This window comes from Lepisosteus oculatus, chromosome 13, assembly GCF_040954835.1.
Source record: "Lepisosteus oculatus isolate fLepOcu1 chromosome 13, fLepOcu1.hap2, whole genome shotgun sequence".
NCBI classification, from domain to species: Eukaryota; Metazoa; Chordata; class Actinopteri; order Semionotiformes; family Lepisosteidae; genus Lepisosteus; species Lepisosteus oculatus.
In genome coordinates, this window is record NC_090708.1 from 13,713,384 (window position 1) to 13,735,162 (window position 21,779).

At 41.2% G+C, this 21,779-nt stretch overlaps 2 protein-coding genes across 6 annotated transcripts; both read left to right on the forward strand.

Annotated features, from left to right (window-relative positions):
- Nucleotides 1–913: 913 nt before the first annotated feature.
- LOC107079122 (myosin heavy chain, cardiac muscle isoform-like) lies at nt 914–12,658 on the forward strand. 4 transcript variants are annotated; one of them, XM_069197400.1, is made up of 15 exons: nt 914–1,018; nt 1,879–2,635; nt 3,072–3,270; nt 3,869–3,909; nt 4,200–4,266; nt 4,449–4,607; nt 4,989–5,106; nt 5,484–5,534; nt 5,954–6,031; nt 6,622–6,678; nt 8,716–8,775; nt 9,504–9,568; nt 10,575–10,662; nt 11,852–11,910; nt 12,266–12,658. In XM_069197400.1, exons 2-15 carry the CDS (start codon nt 2,374–2,376, stop codon nt 12,480–12,482), a joined length of 1,521 nt encoding a protein of 506 aa, XP_069053501.1. In that variant the 5' UTR covers nt 914–1,018; nt 1,879–2,373; the 3' UTR covers nt 12,483–12,658. The 4 variants fall into 4 exon arrangements, with proteins under 4 accessions (XP_069053501.1, XP_069053502.1, XP_069053500.1 ...); XM_069197401.1 differs by having other exon boundaries at nt 12,269–12,658; XM_069197399.1 differs by having other exon boundaries at nt 915–1,018; nt 12,254–12,658.
- A 261-nt stretch (nt 12,659–12,919) lies between these two features.
- Nucleotides 12,920–19,199, forward strand: mynn (myoneurin). Of its 2 annotated transcripts, none has more exons than XM_015361333.2 (8): nt 12,920–13,020; nt 14,629–14,929; nt 15,217–16,064; nt 16,532–16,691; nt 17,266–17,444; nt 17,615–17,698; nt 17,822–17,908; nt 18,504–19,199. In XM_015361333.2, exons 2-8 carry the CDS (start codon nt 14,661–14,663, stop codon nt 18,755–18,757), a joined length of 1,881 nt encoding a protein of 626 aa, XP_015216819.2. In that variant the 5' UTR covers nt 12,920–13,020; nt 14,629–14,660; the 3' UTR covers nt 18,758–19,199. The 2 variants fall into 2 exon arrangements, with proteins under 2 accessions (XP_015216819.2, XP_015216820.2); XM_015361334.2 differs by lacking the exon at nt 12,920–13,020 and adding an exon at nt 13,048–13,132.
- The last annotated feature ends 2,580 nt before the right edge of the window (nt 19,200–21,779 follow it).

Genomic DNA, 21,779 nt, shown 5'->3' on the forward strand with positions numbered 1-21,779 from the left:
TAGCAGCACCTTTAGCTTTCCCAGGAGGTCTCCCATCCAGGTACTGGCCAGGCTCGCACCTGCCAGCTTCACGTCAGTGGGCTGCGAGTTGTGAGTTGCAGGACGATATAGCCAGGCCTGACGAGAGGGGGGGTGCGTGACTCCGGGGCCCGTTGGTCTCTGAAGGGGCCTTGGCCTGTCCTGTTATTATTTTATCATGGACAATGTTTGCACTTTTCCAATTACTGACTTTTTGAAACGGCCATCCCTTCGGCAATTAACAAGGTCATTTACTAAGTTTTGACGTTTATCACTCCGGTACATTTAAAACCAATTTTACAACGCAGGGGGCCAGGAAAGGTTGTCTTCCCTGGGGCCCGTGTTGGCTCTCAGCGCCCATTCTATACGAAGCACCTCACACTACTCAGCTCTTTGTCCGTATCGACCTCACGGATGTAGGCATCCCACGACCGAACCAAAACCCAGTTTTTACATTCAACAGACACGCCCGAAGCCGTCAGAGGTGGGGTTTCTCCCAGCACTCCCTTTACGTCACCTATCACGAGGTAAATGCCTCGTTTTTGGTTCAAGTGATCTGAAATCCGCTTAAATCCCGCTATCGTGGTTCGTCAACTTTTTAGAAACATTGTTTTTGAGTTCATATTCTTAATATGCTCTGCACCCACTTCGTGCACTCGAAAAGTATCTAGTGTTAGTCTTAAGTTGACTTTGATAGTATTGTGAGCTTCTGGTCTCATGTACCACGTTGAAATACACTGTGTTAATCTTAAAGGGTTTAATAAACGGGTTTCAGTGTATAGATCAAAACAGAAGACCAGTCCATAATATTCTCTTCTTAATGACCAGAAACAGAATTAGTTGCAAACGCAATAATTCCTCCACAATGGTTTGTAGTACCCTGGTAATATGAAAGCCTCATTATTTATAACTATTTTATTAATGGCCGTGCAGACCTGCTGGCGAATGCTATGCAATGGAGTGGAGACGACAGGAAGTTCACAGGAGGAAAGCTAGAAACGTGAGTTACTGATTTTTTGTCAAGCCCAAAACTGCGCAAATCTTAAAATGCATTCAGAACTGTAGAGTCGGATACTTAAATGGAATAACCATAAGAAAGAGAAAAGAATAAACGAAAAATGTTTCAGACTCTTAATGCCCGAGTTTGGAAATGTAGGAAAATTGCGTTGCGCGGAAACAACTCATCACGGGCATATCTTAAGGTTGTTACAGAAAAAAAACTGGCCTCCTCTCAGCTTCCTCCTTATTCACATCTCTAACCCCCAGTATTCAACTCTCACGTAACCTGCAATCCCTGTACGTGTGAAGACAGGGAGGGGTAGTGTGCTGTGTGGTAGATAGCTATTAAATATCAGCGACCGATTGCATGGTTGATATTCTTATCCTACATCAAACAGAAAGTAATCCAATAACAAGTTATGAAACACTAATGAAACCCATTAATCATTATTGGGATTTTCAAGGAGTGAAAGGCAGGGAAATCGAGAAATACGAGGGTCGCTGACTTAGTTATCGCTGAATAACATACACGTACGCCGGCAGTTTAGATTAACAGTGCACCAGATCAGTTTTAGGACTGCTCATGTTTTATTACCACTTTAGGGAATTGTGTGAGTTCTGCGAATTTGTTTTTTGGTCAGGCTGTTTCGCTGTTACATTCATTGCGAAGCAGAAAAAAAAAAGTAAAGTCCCTGGCCTTGTGTTCCATCATTGAAAGTTAGAAAAAAACACCTAAAACCCATCTTCAATGTATTTTAAAGTAAATAAGTGACAGCTAACATAAATCCATATGGGCAAGTCTTTGAATGTGGTTATTAATAGAATAGTTCTGGCCTTTCTGATATATGTTTTTCATTTTAGATGCAGTGAAGCACAGCGGAATTAATTAAACCGATTACTTAAGTTCACGACAAGGTGGACTTCAAAAGTCGTTACGGCAGTTGCGAGTGACAAATACAACCCGAAAATGTAAGATACGTTGTGAGGTAAGACGTTTAGTTCTGTTTGCATCTGGGAATTTGAGGGATGTATTAAAAACTTTATGCTGGCTCAGTCGTACCCTGCGCGTAGGTCGACGATAAAAACGTATTATGTTTGTAGCAGGCAAAGAAACACCGTTATTAGTTATTTTTGGATGTGGGTAGGGAGACATTGTTATTACTTGTGACGTTACAGTCACAGACAGTATTAATGCCGTATTTTAACGTCATAAAGACAAGGGGTATGTCATAGAAATCCAGTTTCTTCGATGGTTGTGAGAATTTTAAAAACCGTTGTGAGCTGAAATTGTTTCAGGTTGGCACCCGACAGGGCGTCGTTCACGGTCCAAGCGTAAGGCATCAAGAAGTGTTTTGGATGTTCCGCCGAAGTTTCTCTTTTCCGGTTGAGACGCGTCGCCTCCGGATCGGTTTGCTCTGTGGGAATGGAGGACCGGCAAAATCAGTCCAGGACCTGCAGGCCTGTCATGCCGAGAGCCCTTTTCGGCACCTAGCCGAGGACCTGGGCAGCTGGGAGCATCTTTGCCGTCAAAACTTGCCCCCTGACCTCTCAAAACTAAATCTTTCTGATGACAGAAAGGGTTGTACTATGGCACCGGTCTCCATCCAACAACCCAGTGGCAAGTATTGAATATGTGTCTTCATTTGGTTCAGAAAAGGGAAATGAATGCACACCCAAAACTACTGAGGTGCTGTTTAATAAGATGGATCAAATTTAAATGGACATGAGGCACATCACTCCACAATAATTAATTATAAGCTATCAATATTTTTGCCCAAAGAACCATGGCATGGCAAACATATCATGTTCACAGTGTACAAGAAATTATGGAAGGTGGGTGTCCCACTTTTTTCTTTGCTTATTTTTTTTGTTTACATTTTGTAACATCAAAAAGGGACAGTTTACACTGAGAGATGATCGGGGGGGGAATTGGCCGAGAATCGACTCCATCTTCTTTGTAGTTTAAGTTTGTTTGATTTCTGTCTTTTCTCCGGAGCCTTGTACCGATTTCCCCCAGAAGAGATGTTAAATACAGACCCTTTCGATATTCACAGTCTCTCTCTTGCAAACATGTCCTATGAAAAACAGCCAGCCCTTCAATGCCGTGTGGTTTCCAGGACAAGTCCTGCTTTTGGGAGCGTTCGAGACCCCGAAGGATGTGACGGAGGATGGCAGTGACCGTCTTTGTTTGCTGGAAGAGATTGTGGACACAGATTCGAATGGGAATGATGTGAACCACATCAAAGAGAGCAGGTGACGGGGGGGACAGGGTTCATCGGGAGCTGTACATCTAAATTCACATGCTGCTGTAGCCTTTAGATAGATAGATAATACTTTATTAATCCCGTAGGGAAATTGATTTACAGCTATGGTGAAAGATCTCAAGTGCTCTTACCTCACGGAACACTTTTTAAGATGCTCTTAAGAGGTTTCTTGGATTCATTAATTTCGTTTGAGATTAGAAGCAGTACTGTAACATAACAAGCTCAGTCCATTGTAAAGTCAGGCAACCTCTGGTAGCCAGTCAGTTGCTTATTGTTTGGAGATGACAGTCAGCGCTGGAGCTTATACTGTACCTGAGAGTCGACTGAGGTTTAATCTGCGATGGCTAGAGTAATACCAAGGATGGAAACGTTGGAAAATCATTGAATTGAATCACTATCACTAGATCCACTGGTAATTTTCCATTAGTTCTGCTAGTTAAAGAACCAATTGTATTTGGTGACCTATAAGTTAAGTATGAAGTGCTAAGAGACATTTGTACACCATATGCACATAAAATCAGATTCAGGGAGGTAAAGGTTTTCATTTTGCTTAACTGCGTCTGCCTTTTCTCTGTCATCCTTTGTAGGTTTTTAGAGACCATCGAAAGCATCTATCAGCTAGAAAATGGTAGTTATTTGAAATTGCTCATTTACCATCTAATAACCTGCTCACAGTGTTTTGCCTTTGCCTCAAAACAGTTTTATCTCTTTGACTTTTTTGTGCCTGATCGATCACCCATGAAAAATCATTGAACATAAGAAAAGTTAGAAATAAGAGATGCTCATTCAGCCCATCTAGAATGTTTAGTAGTTTGTAGGTAATTTGATTCAATGGGAACATAAAAATACAGACAAAAATCTTTTGTACTGTAAGGTATTCTGTCCTCATACTTATGGTGTTTCTCTTTTTTTCTGTAGATAAACAGAACGATTGTCACTACGATCACTTAAAAGAAAAAGAGAAAGTCGTTAATGAGTCTAATTTGTAAGTCTCTAATTGGTATTCTTTTGTATGCCAAGCAATGTCTAATACATTTCAGATGTGGTCTGGCAAAAAATATTTGCTTGTAATCTTACTGTTTAGTTGTTGTTTTTTTGTTCTATTCAGCCACACTTTCTGAATATCTCAAAGTTGGCATCTTTTTGTTTTAATGTCTGTCCCAAAAGGAGCATGGCATCAAAGAGCTACAACATGGCCGAACTGGTGCATGCCAGAAACCGGCTCGCTGAGGAGAACGCAGAGATCCAAAAGTCCATAGAAATGACAGAGGAAACTAATGCACAGCTCCGCAGTGAAAACACTGCCTTGAAGAAGCAAGTCAAGAGGTAAAACTATTATTTAAACTTGCTTCTTGGTAATTCTAGAACTATTAAGAAATATGCCTTTTTTTTTGTCGTTTTCAGTCAGACATCAGATGTCAATCCGCAGGAAGGCCAGTGTAGCTAGAGAAAGTGCCTCTTGCCAAAAAAAAAGTAAAAATAAAATGAAACATGAAGCTCTCTTAAATTATTTTTTGTTTTCTGAAAAGAGGATAACAGCTCTTAAACGGGGAAATCTTGGAACATTTACACGTTAATGGTACCGAGAAATAAAAGTGATCCTGTACTGTCAGTTCATATATTGCCAAGAGTCGTGTTTTTAATGTGCTGCATTTGTTTGTCTTTCCTTTGTCTCGTGTTGTGTGTATGTGAAAATGACACCTGAAGTATAAAACAATCCATCCTTCAGGCTGAGGAACTTGGAGTTGAGCTAGAGGAAGTGCGGAGTGCCTTATCGGAATCAAGCATCACAAATACCAAGTTAAAAATGAGTGTCAAACAACTGGTAACTGAATCATGATTCATACTCAAACACAGTATTCAAAGTATGTGCTTCTTATTCAGTTGTTTGCTGTTGATGTAAGTCACAGAGATACCTCCCTTGAATTAACGTTCTTTATTCCCGTTAGTTTTTTACTCTCCAAGCAGTCTCTGAATGTGTCTTCTAACGTGTTGTTTAATAATATTGGTAGGAAGAAAATAGCCTTCAGAATTTAGATTGTGATCTGCCATCAATATACGACTTGCCTTGGGGCAAAGATTTTATATTTATTATAGTGGGGAAACAAACTACACAATTGGCCTTGTGAGAGGTGGCAAGAGAAAGACAGAACATCTATTTTTTCATTTGCAACAACTGTATATTTTTCTTCTCCATGACAGGAAAGGGAAAATGAAATTCTGAAAGACAAAATTGATTGTGTTACTGATGAGGTATGTATAAATTAAATCAATAGTCAACTTCAAGATTTACCAGTGTTATGTATCATGTTCATTGATTCTTCCTGTGCATTCATATTATGCAGTGTACCTGTGAGTAGTCCCAGAGAGTTTGTTTTTCTGTAGTGGGCTTTTGGAACACCTTATTGTTGACTTTTTATCAAACATTAGTAAAAAAAAAACAGAAAAATACAGAAGTTAGTGGGAATGTTGCTTTGAAACAGTTTGGTCTCTTCACAGTTAATGTTTCTAAACCAGTTAATGTTTCTATAGACTTTACTGAGAATAAAGTATGCATACTATTCTTTATGTGAAAGGTTTTTTTGTATTACAGTATGTTTGTGTATTCTTTATGTATTAATGCATAAAAAGAAGAAACTAAATATATATATATATGTTTGTTTATATTCTAGATGGATAATATGTTGTCAGAAAGAGAAGTGGATAAGAAGAAAATTATCCATCTTGGCAGTATGTTAAAGGTTTTAGAGGTACTATTGATGTCACTGATTTAACTTAATAAATCAGTTACTGGGGTCTGCTGCCTGTTGTCTTCTGTGTCTTTTACATCCGTCCAGAAACAACATGCACAGAATGTTAGATCCTATTATATTACATTTGCTACAGGGATTTTATTTACCTCTTTTTATCTTGCTCTTAACTTTAGTTATGTAATAAAGGTTATGAAATATAAGCTACTAGGTATCACCGGATGTACTGTAATATCATTATTAAAATAGCATTTAACGTTTTATCTGATTCAAAGCTGGTTAATTTATACAGCCACAATTAACTTAATAGAGCCAGATGCCACAGGACAACAGCTTAAATATTCATGTAATGATGGTAATTATGTAAACCAGGTTTGTGGTATCTTAGGGTGGCTGTGTAGCATTACTTAAATTTAATCAACATCTGTCTGATATTAAGAGGCTTTGTGTCCTTTCAATGACAACTATTAGTAGTGGGCTTTTTCTGATTGTTGTCACATTTTGTAACCATTGCTTTGAAACCTTAAAGCTTGTTGTTTGTTTGTTTGTTTGTTTGTTTGTTTGTTTGTTTGTTTGTTTGTTTTTTTAAGAACCAACTAGAAGAAGAAAGGCTAGCTCTAAACCAAAAAGATGAAATTGTTTTAAAGGTAAATAAAATGATGCTTTCATGAAATGTTGTTTTTTATTATTAAGTATATGGGTATGGTTTACAAATATTTACTTGCAAATAAAATTGTTTATTTATGTGGGCATGTTTTAAATGTGTTTCCTCTTAAAGGAAAAATTGTAAAACATTTTACTTAAATCTGAAACATTTAAGGTAAATTTACAGCAACAGTATCTAACATTCAAAAGCAGTTGGACCCAAATGTTTCAGGTCCGAGTTTAATTCTAATACGTTAGAATTGTATTTTTTCATTCAAACCAATTATTTTCATTCTGCAGAGCAATTCTCTATAAATCAACAGATCTATTGCAGCATTTCATTTATTGTAATTGACATTTCTGGTTATGGGTTGTTCCGTGCTGTTACACAACTGAAAAAGAGGAATTTTCTTACTTTGTCAGATTTTGTGAGAAAAATTCACCTGAGGAATTATGGATCCTCTGAGATTTAAAATGTAATTTGACTCCCCATTTTTTTTTACTAAATTGTTTTCTCTTGAAGCTTTCTTCTTTCACCTCTAGAACTCTGTTCAACTCTTAAGTGAGAGTTTAAAAAAATGAGTGCCTAAGTTAATTAAAAATTAATTTTGGGGAGTTGCCATATGAGGGCGATTAGTAAGATTTTTAAATTTAAATTCAGCCTCGCTTTTTGCCCAGAGAGAAAGGTAAGTGGGCTTTAGGAACCAGTCTTCCATGTTTTTGGAAACATTTTTTATTTCACATTTTCCAATGAGTCAAAAACCTCCCTGGAATATTTTTGTTTGGGTTTTTATTTGTGCTATTTTTACCAAGTTCAATTTGCAGTAGATTGCTTGGGTGGGTCTCTGACACCACCCAAGATTCTTTGGATAAAATGTCAAAGAATTGTAGTTTTTTGGATGGGTTCTGAAGTAGCATTTATCATTTATTTGAGCATTATTGACGGGCACTGTGGCAGAGCTGCAGTAGCAGACAGGGCTCTCCAAACTGCCAGTGTTCTTCATTTCTTCACAGCCAGGGGGAGCTGCAGAGCTGTGCCAGCCTCCTGCTCGTGAGGGGGTTAGGATGGGTTGGAAGTAGTGCATTCTTTTTCCTAGGACATTCTGTCCCTGGCATCTTTTAAAAATAAGGGATTTGACCCATTTTAAAGAAACGACAAAAAGGGTTATAAATGACAGGAAACTATTCAGTCTGTCTAGGACATTTGGTTGCTAAATGATTCAAAGACTTCATCCTGCTGTGTCTTGAACGAAGTCAGGATATCGGCTTCAACACCATAGATGGTTAGTTTCCCAATGATTTGACTGGATAAATCAAATGCAAATTTTCATTTACATGATTTCGTAGAGAGTTCCTTTTTATACAGCAGGGCAAAATGGAGTAATCTGACTGAAGGAACTTGAAGTACCTTGCTCAAGGGCAGACCAGTATTGTCTCACCTTGGATTGGAACCCTCAGGCTGGGGTTATAAGTCTCTAGTGTCCCAGCTGCAACTCCACACTGGGGACCAGCTAGAGTAACACATCACGGGTTACTCAGCCTCAGACAGGAGACTCAGTGCTGTTTAGAGGACGGGTGTCCTTCTCTGACACCACTACAAGCCAGCAAGCAGTCAGGATGTCTCATATGGTACAACAGCCTCTGGGGAGACCTACTGGAAGAAGTGGACGAATAGTGGGGTGTGCTTCCTGCCGCTCTCTCTGCTGTAGAGCAGGCAGGTTATGGCCCAGTCTGTGGGACTTGGGTTTCTTTCTGGAAGCAGTCTGGAGTGACAGCACGAGATGATAGACTCTGAGCTCATTTTTCTGGTCAAGGTTAGCATGACGTTTTCTAGTTTTGCATAAGAATTTTTTTTGGGGGAAAAGAGGAAATATATTTGAGATCATTGCAATTGCTGATTTTTAATTAATTCAGACTGAATATCTGCTGTTTTCCAGGCAAATATTTTTCTTGTTTCTTACCAAGAGCACCTGTTACAGTATATTGTTTAAACCGAATGCTGTACTGTTATTTGACTTTGCATTTTTCTTCTGTTGTAGAAAGATTTCGTGATTGAGCAGTTGAAGAATTCACTGAGTGAATACTCTTCAGTTGTGCAGGTACATATTCAGCATGAGCAATTCAAGAAAGTGAATACCCAGCAAGCATTACACTTCTTGCAGTTTGCACAGCGATGTCTCATGAGAACTTTCCTCTATAAAGGAATATGATACTTTGACTAAAGGAACTGAGTCTTTTTAGCTTGGAACAGGAAGGACTTGATTCAGCTGTTCAGAATGCCTGCATACTTGGCAAGTCAATTCTCAAGGGAGCCTCTTCACGATTAGCAGCAACAGCAAGGCCATTGAAGACTGAAAACAAGAAATGTTTCTTTATACAAAGAATTGTGGGGGAATGGATCAAACTTACATCATGTGGTCGAAGCTTACTCGTGTAATCCTTTTGAAAAAATAGAGAACTCATCAAATGTGAAGCTGCTAACAATAAAATGATTGAGATGGGCCAAATGACCTTTGTTTGTAGCCTGTCTTGTATTTTAGGAGCCTTGTTCTCAATTTTCAAGAAGCTTGTTGAATATATTAAAGAAACACACAGTTAATGTTCATGCTTTGAAATAACTTTCATAGCACATTTCCTTGAATGTAATAAAAGAAATCATAAACTTGCCAGACATTTTTTTAAAACTGCAGTTACAAAAGGTCTGCTTGACCTTAATGTGGAGTTAATGAAGTTATGCGCTGTAAGTGAATACATGTGACTTTTAGGCTTGAACTAAAACCAGACAGTGGAATTTTGATTGGCTGCTGGTTATTTTGTTATTTTGCAGGATCTGCGTGACAAGGTGAAGGACTTACAGAATCAGCTTGCTGAAATGCAACAGGAAGCTGCTCTGTATGTATATGATTTCAACAGTGAGCCTTTGTGTAATGACAACATTCACCAGCTGCCATTGCAGCACAACTTTTCATTTTCATAAAAATAATACAATAAACACTGTTTCTATTGTTACATTTAATAAGCCCGTATCCCTCAGCAAAGTATCATGTCAAAAAATATTTTAGACAGTTTTGATTTAGTTGAGAAACAGGCATGCTGGACCTGAATCAATGGCCAAAAATGGATCCATATGAAAATTAATTGAAATGTTCACATTTTCGAAATATTATTGCACTATAACTATTCTGATAAGTGATATATCCTTGTTACTAAGTACAATACACAGATGCACAATGACATGACTGACAAATTAACTGCATGTTTATGTTATAGATATGCTGATTAATTTAAAGGGACAATGAAAATGAACCTGTTAGAAAAATGAACTAGTCAATACGTAGAAACATACAGCCTAAGGAATTTTGAAACAGCATTACTCTCAAAGCTTTGACAATTAAAGATATTGCTTTGGTTCTCTTTGGTTCTCAACTGGCCATTTGTGCTGAATTCAGTGGCGATCTCAAACGTCAGGTGTGCCTGACACTAGGTAGAAAACACCTAAGCAGAATTCTGACAGGAGTATTATTATTATTTGCTGAGCAGATGCTCTTGTCCAGAGTGACGGAGTTACTTTACATTAAGCGCAGACACGAAAGGAAAGAAAATCTGTGGTTCCGAGCAAGTAAGGTAAAATTATGAGAGAAATTAAAAGGCAAGCACAGTCATGCAGGAAAAGAAAGTGCAGGTGCCACACCAGCACTCGCACAGCATCGGTGCTGTGCAGATAGTGTGGCTCCCCACCTGGAAGAGGAAACGTATGTAGTGAAATACGGTTTAGTAAGAGTGACCGAATGAAGTATTGAGAGCCTGGAAATCACGAGTGCTGTCTGAATGAACGCCTCGTGATACACTGGAGATTAAATTAAGTAATTTGGTCCTTTTTCTGTTCCTTATTTTTCAGAAATGCTGAAAGCGTTGCTTCGGGAGGGTTCAACGATAATGTTGCTTCAGAACCCTCGCTAGGTTACGAGTTAGAACAGTGCACAAAGGTGAGGAATTATCAGTGTGATATACGTTTTTTAGGTAAGGTCCCCTTTTCAGGCTGTAGAGGCCCATGGGGGAATGGGGGCAAGGGCCACCATTTTTCTCAACCATCCAACACTGGAGGTGATGTGATCAGCATCACGCTCCGGCCAGCCTGTTACTCCTGGAAGGATTAACCCCCGGTACTCACTTGGCTCCCAGGTCCACACAGCCTGCTTTCCGCCTGGAAGGAATTAGAGCAAGTTACATCGCCTGGGATTGAACCTGGGACGCCCTTGCCGACTGAGCTACCATGGCTCCTTCAGTGTAGTATCTTCTTCATCCCAGCGTTAGTCCCGCATCAGCAGGGTCCGCTTGTCGGACCGCCCGTCTCCATTTGGTGGTTTGAACCAAATCTTTGAGCTGACGTTGCCATTAACTGCGACCGAGAAATAGTCCAACCGGCATGTCGCTCCACCTGCTGTCGGAGTGGGAGGGGGGGGAGGAGAACAAAGTAATGTAGCCGATTCATGGAGGGGGTTATTAGGAGGCATGGGAAATTTGGCCAGGACGCCGGGGTTACACCCCTACTCTTTTCGAGAAACACCCTGGGATTTTTAATGACCACAGAGAGTCAGGACCTCGGTTTTACTTCTCATCCGAAAGACGGCGCTTGTTTTACAGTATAGTGTCCCTGTCACTATCCTGGGGCATTCATGGACCGCAGGGTGTGCGCCCCCTGCTGGCCCCACTAACGCCTCTTCCAGCAGCAACCTTAGTTTTCCCAGGAGGTCTCCCATCCAGGTCCTGACCAGGCTCACACTGCTTAGCTTCAGCGGGCTGCCAGTTGTGAGTTGCAGGGTGACATGGCTGCTGGCTCCTTCAGTGTAATATATTCTGACTGAATTTTGGGTCCATCTTGTGGCTGTCATTGGAGTTGCAGCTGCAGCATTTAGTAGGCCTTACTACTTGCTGTTTTGGAGGAACACATAAAGGTTTATTCCATCCTGAAAGGAGAGACAACATTTCGGCTGTGGAGCCTTCTTCACACCTCACACCTGAAGCAGGCTCCACAGTCGAAACGCTGTGTTTCTTTTCTTCTCTTGTTCCTTTGTAGCCTACGCGTGCTGACGCAGCTACCTACTTCAACTACTATCCTTTATGAAGTGTGATTGCAAAGACTGAATTAAATATTCAGTTTTTTTTTTACCATAGGAAGCCAAAATAGATGAAGAAGCAGATGACTTTGGCATTGTCAGTGGCCCATTTCGAAGGTGAGACCAATTTTATCCCTTATTCTGTGTGTGGGAGAGGCAGGAAAGTTTTGTTGTACCTCCATCTGCCCTGTGCAAAGCAATAGCACTTTAAAAGCTGTTTGTGAATTCTGTAGCCCATGGCTGACACAGAACCTCTAACAAAGTCTGCTTGGGTGCCATTCACAGGAGAAAAGCAATGTAGTAACATATTAATCCTACTTAATTTTTTTTCATTGCTGTCTGTGGTTTCAGAATTGTGTTTTTTTTCCTGCACCTGGATTTGCATTGACATAAGTCTAGTCTGTTTACGCGTGAAGGACAGGGTTGCATAGTGTGTCGCGTTTAGTATGAGTGTGTCCAGCTTCTGTGTCAGCAGGCTGTGGCAAAGGTGCGTGAGGCTGAAGACGGCGGCGCTGTCTGCAGGCCTGCTGGGATTGGGCTTCCTGCTGCCCCTGGGCGTCTACACTGCCCTGATGCCCACCGTTCAGAGCCACCTGGGGGCCCCCTGTAGCGACTCGCTCTGGAACGCGGCCAGGCACTACCTGAAGCCTTACTGCAGCCTGAGTCACGTAACCCCTCCTCCGTGGTGACTGGCTCACCGAACTCTGAGAGAGAGAGGACCCATCGCTGTGTGTTTTGGATCAGTTCTGGATTAAACCTGTAGTGAACTAAGTACTGCTTGTGAGACAGCTGCCCATGTCCCTTCCCTGCCTCCCCCCACAGGACTTGAATGCTGTAAAGAAATAAAGGTTCAGACAGTAGTGAAGCGTTCTTTTCTTTTGTCATTTTTTTTTCAATTCAGTTATGTGGGGTGAATCATATGAGATGCACTAGATGACTAAATGACATGGTGAAAATTACTAAGCACTATGTAGAGTATAAATGTTAGAATCACTTCGGGGCACAAGAGAAAGTGGGTAAAACAGCGCTGAGTTCATCAGTCTCTGTCCACGACCTGTGAAAACCCTACCGGGAATCCACGTGTCCACGCAATAGCGCCTTTTTTTGGAGGACACACTTCGCCGGAAATGACGCCACATCGTCACCGAAAGGGTTAAGGGCCTTGCGTCTGACGTATTCGCAAAATGGCTGAATGAGAGATTAAAAATGGACCAAACCTTTTATCAGGTTAGTTTAAAAGAGCGGTGTGCATTATCTTCAACGCGAATCTCATTGTTTAAGCTTTAAATAAGTTCCATCGGTGATAACGACCTGGTTGCGCATGGATGAGGCGATAAGTGTATTACAACTTTGTTTTTATAGGCAGTGTCCGGCGTGTCTTTTCGCAATAAGAGCCCTTTGTTGTGGAAAAAGCAGTCTGACCGGGAGACTACTAATGTAAAGGACAGATCTGCAGCTTATGAGCTTTATGAGAGCGGACCATGCACACAGTTGCTTATTCAACATTTTCCTTAAAGCCAGAAAACGTAGAAAGCGAGATTCTGTTACATATGAGCCACATTACTGTTTGTAGCTCTACAATCCAATTTGCTGTGAAAGCTGGATTTCGTACTAATGACAAATTTAAAACTTGTGTTTACATTTAAATTGCTTAAACAATATTGCAAATAACACTGAATGAATCTTCTGTGACTTTAGCTATTGCATATGTTGTATGTAAAGCGTAATGTTTTTTGGCTTTTCCTACAACTTTATGTAGACCACTTTGTGTATTGTCAGTGCAGTGTAAAAATATTTTTGCGTGTCTTTGATTCTTCACATTTCCACGCTGGGTTGGTTTACAATGCATTCACAAGCTTCGCCTGTAGTGTTTTGCCTATGCAGCTGAGGTTGTTACAGCTGCTTTAACGTGTACTCTTAACTTCGGGATTAATATTTACACTCCCTGAAGTGTGATCGACTGGCTATAAACCGTAGAGCCCATGTCAGCGTTTGTGTGTCACTGTTGTGTGACTGAATATTTGATTTTTAAGTACCCACGAAGTTTCCACATTTCATGCCGTGACGGTGCATTTCATTCGCACGTTGTGCTACTCTGCTTTGAATCAGGAAATGTCTAACGGAAGTCTTTGACTCATTTCGGATGCATTGTTATTATTTTTTTTAGTAGCCGATGTCAAAAGATGATTTCTTGATATCCAAAACTGAAATGCCAACATTTTTGTGGATATGACAAATGTGAAAAAATACATTGATATCTAAGTTTGGAGTTTGGCATTGACCTTTTTTTCAACGTCAGTAACTGGTTTTGTTTTTGTTTGTTTTTTTTAAAACAGATCTAACGAAGCCCGATTTTTTTTATTCTAGTAACACCAAATGTTTAGGTCTCAAAACTGTTTTGCGATGTATTGTATGTGTGTGTCTGGGATTGGGAGTTGAGCTTTGCTGCTTCAGAGCTCTTCCATCCTGGTGTATTTCATCCTGCCCCACGGAGACGGCATGTTTTCTCCACGGCTGAGAGGGTTTTCCCCTGAGCGCCCCGTTTTCAAGAGACTGGCATTCCTCTGAACCTTTATAATCTTAGATATAATTGTACCTATTTTGTTTAAAAGGAGAATTTTAAGCTTTATCCATTCTGTTGAGGTATTAAGAACTGGTTGTGTTGTGGTAAGCCTGCATGTACACAAATGTCTGCATAGTCAAAAACTAGTAGGTTATGCTTATGTTTCTAAGATAAAACAGCAATACATTTCCCAACCAAGTATCTTGCAGTTTTCTAAAGCCATAGAAACCCAAGAGTGCATTTTGACATGAATAACTGTGCATACTCCCCAGGTTTAATGGAGTGACATCGGTGCTTCTTTACCATGCAACCCCTACATCACTGCAAGCATCTTCTAGACCAGCTGAACAAGCAGCGCGAGGCAGGGTTCCTGTGTGACTGCACCGTTGTGATCGGCCAGTCCCAGTTCCAAGCTCACAGGAATGTACTGGCAGCATTTAGTGAATACTTCAGCACACAGTGTGGGGATCCAGCTGGGAACAGCGTCATGCTTCTGGACCCAGAGACAGTGGACGCAGCGTGGTTTGAGAAGCTGTTGAAGTACATGTATACTGGGGACATTGAGTTTGAAAGGTAGGCAGCTGTGAAAAATGTTATTAAATAAAGAAGCACTACGGGCTCACCAGTCCTCCTCCGAACTTGTAGCTGATTTATATCAAATGTCATGAAAATTACACCAGAAAATGTCTTGTGTATAGTAGGCGCATCACCGTGTATCTCTTAGTAGAATACAATCAGTGTACTTACGGTTGTCAATTTGTGTAGAACTCTCATTTAGTTGCATTTTTTAATATTCTTAAACCTGATGGTAGCCTCTCTGTGCCAGCTGTTTTTCTTGAACGCGGTCGATCTTTCTGCAGCTGCAATGTGAGAGAAGTCCATAAGGCTGCCACCTTCCTCAAAATGGAGGCACTGGCTGCGCTGTGTGATTTGACCCTGGGCTACCTGACATCAGACGCCAAGCCTGTTTTTACTGAAAGCTTGAGCGCTGCTGGGGAGCACGAGACCGGCGAGCACGAGACCGGCGAGCACTCCGTGGCGTTGACCGGTGACGAGTTTTCCGATGCGGATGATGCATTGATGGATTCCTCACCGGAGAGCCCAGGTTCTGTCCTCTCGGCAGCCGAGAGTACTGAAGTCCACACGCAGGGGCCCGAGAAGATGGGAAAGAAAGCCAGGAAGCCCAGAAACTCGGCTGATGGCGACAGCCAACCAAAGAGCCATCAGAAGGAGAAGAGACAGCAGAAGGCTGGGGTGCAGCCCCAGCAGGGAGAAGCCTTCAGCGATGCCAGTAACAAGACAGCTGATGCCGCTGGACAGGGGATCCAGAGCCGGGAGGGCCCGGATGGTGAATCCTTGTTATCCGTGGACAATGGGACCCCGGCGGACCAAAGTCCTGCTGCTCCCAAACTTTCCTTAAAGCGGGGAAAAACGCGGAAACATTGCACGCTGAAGGAAAACTGTGCCACCGACCCCGCCAGCGAGGAGAACAGTGACATTCCCGAGGGCGCCGAGATGGAGGACTTGTCCGACAAGCAGCTGAAAACGAAGCCGGCCTGCAGCACCTGTGGGAAGGTGTTCTCGGAAGCCAGCAGCCTGCGGAGACACATGCGGATTCACAAGGGCGTAAAGCCCTATGTATGTCAACTGTGTGGCAAAGCCTTCACGCAGTGCAACCAATTGAAGACGCACGTCCGCACACACACAGGTATGGCGCCACTGCACCTTCCTCCTGAGCTGCAGCCTGCCCAGACCTCGGTAGAATAAATCAGGCACAACCTGTTAGTGCACACTTATGAGGGTAATGGATAAGTCTCTCCTTACCTTGCAACGTGGGCGTCCATTTAAAGATTAAATGAAATTATATCCAGTAATTGGTTTGTGTAACATTGGCGCAATTAATAACAGACCCCGTAGCTCAGATACCAGTTCCAGGTCACGCATGGAAGTCTTATAGATTTTCTTGCTTGTATTTTGGTATAGGTTGGTTTTTAGAGGAGGGTTTTGGTAGGCCTTCTCCAAGGCCTGCGATATTCTCTGAAGCCTGCAATTACCTTCTTATCGCTTGCGGTATTAATTTTTTCCCAGTTTGTTGATTTGCGTAGGTACAGGGGTCCTTAGGAGAATGCAGAGTTGCGTCTATAACAGTCCGATTGCGAAATGTGGTTTTTGTAGGGGAGAAGCCTTACCAGTGTGATCTGTGTGAAAAGGGTTTTGCTCAGAAGTGTCAGCTGGTCTTTCACAGTCGCATGCACCATGGCGAAGAGAAACCATACAAGTGTGACATCTGTGGCCTACAGTTCGCTACATCCAGCAACCTCAAAATACATGCCAGGTGAGCCTCTCAACAGGGGGCTTTTTGGGGTCCTTAAGGATAATAGTTCAAGTTATTAAGGGTAATAGTTGTAAACATTTTTCTTTTATCAGCGCTGAGGGTCTAAGGCAGGTACTCTTACCCATTTCGCGGAGGGCCCAGTATTTTCTGGTCTTTCTCCTAACCTTTATTCTAAAAACTTGAACTCTGGGCCTGGACATTATGCTGTCCAGAAGATTGTTTGAAACCCCTGATCTAACCTGAGAGTCAAAACTGGAATGTTTGTGTTCATCAAGATTTTATTCTAGACAGAAATGCTTTTTTGGCAAAAACAAAAATCCTGTATGTTTCTAAAAAGTGCAGGTATAAGCCAGATGCATTTTGACCCTTATCTCACCCTTATTCATAAGTTATTTAATTTGTCTTTAAGCAGTCCTTAAATGTATCCATAGAGGTCATTCTATATGTGATATATGTCTGCATGTCAGGCAGATTTGTTTGTTTTATTTCTTGCTTCAGTAAGAAAGAGCACAGCTATTCTTTTTAGATTGTTCCATTGTGGTTTGTGATGTTTGTAATGTTGGTCTGCTCGCAGAAAGCACAGCGGGGAGAAGCCATATGTGTGCGATAGGTGTGGTCAGCGCTTTGCCCAGGCTAGCACACTGACCTATCACGTGCGCCGACACACGGGAGAAAAACCTTATATCTGTGACACCTGTGGGAAGGCTTTCGCTGTCTCCAGCTCTCTCATTACCCATGCAAGGAAGCACACAGGTAGGAGAGAGTTTCCCTTGCTGTCTTTTATACTCCACATATTGCAAAAGGTAAATCATCTCAGCCAATCACTGAGTTATATTTGGCAAATTATTTTTTAATGACAAAAGTCCATCTTTAATTGTTCTTCTTTCAGCAATAGTGTTATTTTTCTGTGTTTAATTTTGTAGGGGAGAAACCATACATGTGCCGTACTTGTGGGAAAAGTTTCATTTCTTCCGGGGAGCTCAATAAACACTGCAGGTCCCATACAGGTAGCTATGGTGCGATCTGAGTACCTTGTTTAAAACACAAAGCGGGTAAATCATGTGTTGGAACAGTTTTTGTTTTCGTGACTTATGTCTCCAAAACGTATCCTTTTCCTTTCTTTATTTCAGGTGAAAAGCCCTTTGTGTGTGAATTGTGTGGAAACTCCTACACAGATGTAAAAAATCTCAAAAAGCACAAAGCAAAGGCACACAGTGGTAAGTCAAAGCCACTGTCGATAGAGGTGCACTTTTCTTAAATAAATCCAGCTCACTAATCATATTCTAAGTATAGGATGTGTAATAAAAGTGTGGCACAGTGCTGAGTGGTTAGAGTGGCTGCCTCACAGCGCAGGGCACCAGACCTGTTTGTACATTTCTCCCAGTGTTTGCACGGATTTCCTCCAGGTGCTTCAACTTCTTCCCACAGTCCAAAAACATACTAGTAGGTCAACTGGCTTCTGGTAAAATTGGCCTTGGTGTGAGTGTGCGCGTGTCTCTTTTTGTCCGTGTGTTCCCTGCGATGGACTGGCTTCCTGTCCAGGGTGTGTTGTGCCATGTGTGCTTGCTGGTTGCCGGGTAATGCTCTGGCTCCATATTGGATGAAAAGGTTAGAAAATGGATAGATGTTTTTCTGATATACGCATCAGAATATAACTAAGCTGTTATACATTGTAAATGATGTATAACAGCTTAGTCATGTCAAATACATTTAATTGTACTGTTTCAGAGCGATCTTAAAATATTAAAGGTAGAAACTACACCTGTAGAGAAAACCATATTGTGTTTTGCTCTCTTCATTTTCCTTCTGTAGTTGACAGAGGCCTAGACCCCAGCTCGAGTACCTTTGAGGAAGGACACGTGCAGCAGAAAGCCTCCTTGCAGGACACGGTGGAGCTCAAGCCTGCCGACGTACCTCTTTCCCTGACTCTGCCCATTGCCCCTGAAGAGCAGCAGATGCTGCTGTCGGGCACAGACAGCTCCTCTGTTCCTCCCGATCAGCTGCTCCGACCGATGGTGACAGGTTACTCGGAGCCCCAGTACATCTTTCTGCAGCAGCTTTACTGAAATTGCGCCAGTAACGTACCTGAGCTACAGTTCGGGGCAGAAGGACTTAGATTCTGATCCTGTCTGGGGGCATGATGGCAGCTCGGTGCTGCCTTTGAGTTTTGAACAACATCAATGTAAGCACATTAAGTTAAAGAACACCGATACTGTGGGGAATTTAGACATGGGCTACATCCCATTTAGGTTTTCAGCAAGGAGTATAAAACCTACAGTTGCTCCAGCTGTGATACAGTTGAATTACAGATGAGGCCAGAATTGCGATAAAAACATAGCTGCACCCTGCTGACATTTTTAAAAGCTTTTGTTTCATTTTTTGCTGTCGAGAATTTGAGAGTGTTGAGAAAAAACATAGCCAGTAAAATAAAATGTTGTAGCTGGTGTTGGCTACACTATACATTTTGGGAGCCCTGTATACTACTAAAAAGTGAGATGTTCAAATTTTCTCCTGTTGTAACTCTGTTTGTCACCTGGACATTTTATCTCATTGTGGATCTAACCGATTTAGTTTAAATCGAGACTGTGCTTTTTGGAAAGTCTACATGAAAAGCCATTTGTTAAAGGTTTTGGAAAGGTGCTTGAAAAGACCATTCCTGATGTGAAAAGTAAGACCCCCTTTTGGCAAGACACCTTATGGCCTTAAGATTGTCTTGCCAGCATCTTCCTTACTTTGAAACTGATGTGAAAGTTCATTATCTCTTCACTGTGTATCAACGTTGACTGGCATAAGGGAACATGGTGGACTGGAGGTGAAAGATGTAAATGTTCTTATTCTATTTAATCTAGACGCGTAATCTAGATAACAGAGGAGGCTCAGTCCCTGACACCATAACAAAAATCAAGTTCCTAGTTTGAAAGAAGCTTGCACCTGCAGAAAGTGAGCATGGCACCCACTCCTACCTTCAGATGGACAGTGTCTCTGGACTGCTCTGGCCCTCACCCTCTTTATTTTTCTAGATCTTCACACACAAAGTGACACTGTACGCCTTTTCCAGCTTCTGTCTATCACAGTAATGGAATGGAATGGTGCGTCTGGAATGAAAAGCAATGTAAAAGCACGAACACAACCAGTATAAAATGCAACACGCTCTTGATTATGGTGTTCTGATTATATTGATTTTGCATTGAAAGAAAGCTGAAAAATGTTTTGCAGAGGTTAATGGTTTGAGCTCCCAGATTATCACTAAAAGCCTGGAAGCAGATTTCTGCAGCTGCAATTGTTAACATACAGTAATATGTCATATCAAATCCAAAATCTCAGACATTCCCTGTTTTTAATACCTTTCTTTTTAGATTTTGTTTTTCTGTGTTTTGATTTGTGGATAGGCCATCATATGCTGGGGTTCTTTCATCATTTCAACCAGTTCTTCAAGCTAAATGTTTGTGTGTTTTTTAATTCTATTTTCTTTTTAAAGCAGGGGGAGTCTCATCCAATAATGTTCTTCCTTATTTCATTTTCTGACAGCATGTTATCAAGAAAAGGACCCTGAACCAAAGTTTGTGATCTTTGTTTTTGATAGATGACTGATAGGGTGCTCCCGTATGGACTAAATAAAAGTATTTTAATTAGTCAAGTAATATGGAAGAGATATTAAAAAGAATATCAAGGATTGATCCCTCATGTTTTGCTAAAGCATTCATTACATCCAGCGTCATGGTCTGCTTCAATGGTATTGGCTTGAGCATCACTGAAAGCGCAGGACCGTGCAGAACGTCTGAAGCAGAACTGTGCTGATGCTGACCATGCTATCAGGCTGTGAATGTTGTACAGAGACACTACTTCTCTGTGCTGCTTTTATTCTAGTCTGGTTCTGCCAGAAAGCTCTTTCACTAAGTTCCCAGTTTGTCATCGTCTTCTGTGGGGGGTGATAGGAGTATAATGTTAGTAATTCTCGAAACCCAGTGCTGTTTGTGCGATGAGGTTTAATGTGCTGTGACAGAAGTCTGGAACAACAGGGCCAATCTCGCACAAAGAACCTCCATTCCAATATCATCCCAGTGCTTAATTCTTTCATGTGACATCTTGCATTAAGAAGACATGTGTACCATAGATTGACCCTGACATTTTCTACATATAAAGCTAAAACATTCATAAATGTTTGCATCTTGCAAATGTTGAATTGTCTTAAAGGCAATGGAATATTATCAAGTTACAAGGTCTCGAAGTAAGAAAACTTGCTACAGAAAGAGATTTTTTATCTTAAAAATGGATGCCAAGGCACAAGTCTATCTGAGCTGGTGTGGTTTTTAATGCACCTCTAAAGACAAGATAGATTTCTGTTAGACAGTGAGTCTGATAGACAACAACTGACAAACCCAAGTGGCTGAGTGGCTGGGTTTAAATCAAACATAGTATACCAACAGCCATCATAATATTTCTGGAAATATTTCCACTACTTCATTATGATGGGAATCATATCACTCTACCTGCTGTGGCCTAACAAGTCTGACTGTTAGAAATGTTGTCATTAAATCATTGACACCTGGTATGTTGTAATTCACTGTGGTGATGTTGTTTTTGATCTAGATTAACATTAAAATGTGCCGAGGTTTGAAACAAGTGGTAAACCTAACCACTTGTATATGTGGTCAGAAAGGACACTTGGGAAAAAAAAATACATTCCCATTTAATTCCAAAGGACCTGAATAACAATTAAAAAAGGCATAGAGAAAAAGCCTGTCATATGGTATACCAACATTTTTCTGCACTTTTTGGTGAAAATATGTGGATATTTTTGTAATGCAGAAATGACAGAGACTTTTGAATAATCATCTCAGTTTTTCTACTGTCCTTTCAAATGATCACTTATCTGTGTAGGGAAAATTCTCAGTGCAGAGTGTGGATGTAATAGAGGATGCATTTATTTGTTGTATTCCTAGAGCGAACATTGGCGACCCTTTTATTTTCGATTAAATAGCACTCACAGTTATGAAACAGTTTATGGATCTATCTGAGAAACTAGAACTGTCATGCATTCAGCTTATGCAGATGCTTTTTTAAGTAATAAAGTGTCGTGCTCTGCTA